General features: G+C 60.0%; 1 protein-coding gene across 1 annotated transcript; it reads left to right on the top strand.

Moving 5' to 3' along the window:
- Positions 1-6: 6 nt before the first annotated feature.
- On the top strand, positions 7-530 carry LOC104837352 (nuclear receptor subfamily 2 group F member 1-A-like; the record flags this gene model as incomplete). The annotated part of the gene is made up of 1 exon (XM_010576408.1): positions 7-530. A coding segment is annotated over exon 1 (454 nt), but the record flags the coding sequence as incomplete, so codon positions are not given.
- Between the last annotated feature and the right edge of the window lie 642 nt (positions 531-1,172).

Below are 1,172 nucleotides of genomic sequence, written 5' to 3'. Positions count from 1 at the left end.
CCCCCGCCCCCCGCCTCTCTCCCCGGCAGCCCGCAGCGAGACGCGCCGCTCCCCAGCACTTTTTTGGGCCCGAGATATGGCAATGGTAGTTAGCAGCTGGCGAGATCCGCAGGAAGACGTGGCCGGGGGCACCCCGAGCGGCCCCAACCCCGCCGCGGCGCAGCCGGCCCGGGAGCAGCCGCCCCAACAGCAGCAGGGGGGTTCGGCCGCCCCGCACACCCCGCAGACCCCCAGCCAGCCGGGACCCCCTTCCACGCCGGGCACGGCCGGGGACAAGGGAGCGGGCCAGCAAGGCTCGGGGCAGAGCCAGCAGCACATCGAGTGCGTGGTGTGCGGGGACAAGTCCAGCGGCAAGCACTACGGCCAGTTCACCTGCGAGGGCTGCAAAAGTTTCTTCAAGAGGAGCGTCCGCAGGAACTTAACTTACACATGCCGCGCCAACAGGAACTGTCCCATCGACCAGCACCACCGCAACCAGTGCCAGTACTGCCGCCTCAAGAAGTGCCTCAAAGTGGGCATGAGGCGGGAAGGTGAATATTTCTTCCCTACTATGCTATCGCTCCCCCCCTCTCCCCGCGGCTCTGCGAGGCGTGCGTGTGCCAGGGCTCTCCGTCTGTGTGTCTCTCTGCCTGTGCATACGCGCACACACGCGCACCTATATGCCTATACATATATATACAGGCGCGCACACGCGTGCGGATACCGGCAGCGATATAGAGATTTTTATATATATATATACATATATATATATATACACATATATATGTGTACGGCTCTCCGCGGCGATCTAGGTCTCTCTGTATTTCCGTGCACATGTCAATCTCTCCCTCTGCCTGCACTCCATCTGGCAGCTTTGCGCCAGGTTTTGTTGTTATTGTTGATGGTGGTTGGTGGTGTTTTCTTTTGCTTTTCGGTTTGTGCCTCCTGCCCTCCTCCCGCTCCTCCCCACCACCACCCCCCCCCCTTTTCCCCGGCACCGCCGCGCTCGCCCCTTCCCCGCTCATTGTGCCGAGAATTTATTATTAGTAGTAGTATTGCCATCGCTCGCTAAATATTTATCGTTTAGCCCCTGTCCCCGCTCCCGCGCGCGCGCGTGTGTGTGTATGTGTGTGTGTGTGTGTGTGTGTGTGTTTGGATGTGGTTTTGTCTATTGTTGGCATGAGACTGGGGGG

The sequence above is a fragment of the Haliaeetus leucocephalus genome, unplaced genomic scaffold (genome assembly GCF_000737465.1).
Source record: "Haliaeetus leucocephalus isolate CR32 unplaced genomic scaffold, Haliaeetus_leucocephalus-4.0 Scaffold24, whole genome shotgun sequence".
NCBI lineage: Eukaryota > Metazoa > Chordata > Aves > Accipitriformes > Accipitridae > Haliaeetus > Haliaeetus leucocephalus.
The sequence above is the reverse complement of the archived record's forward strand: the minus strand, read 5'-3'. Positions and strand labels throughout refer to the sequence as shown.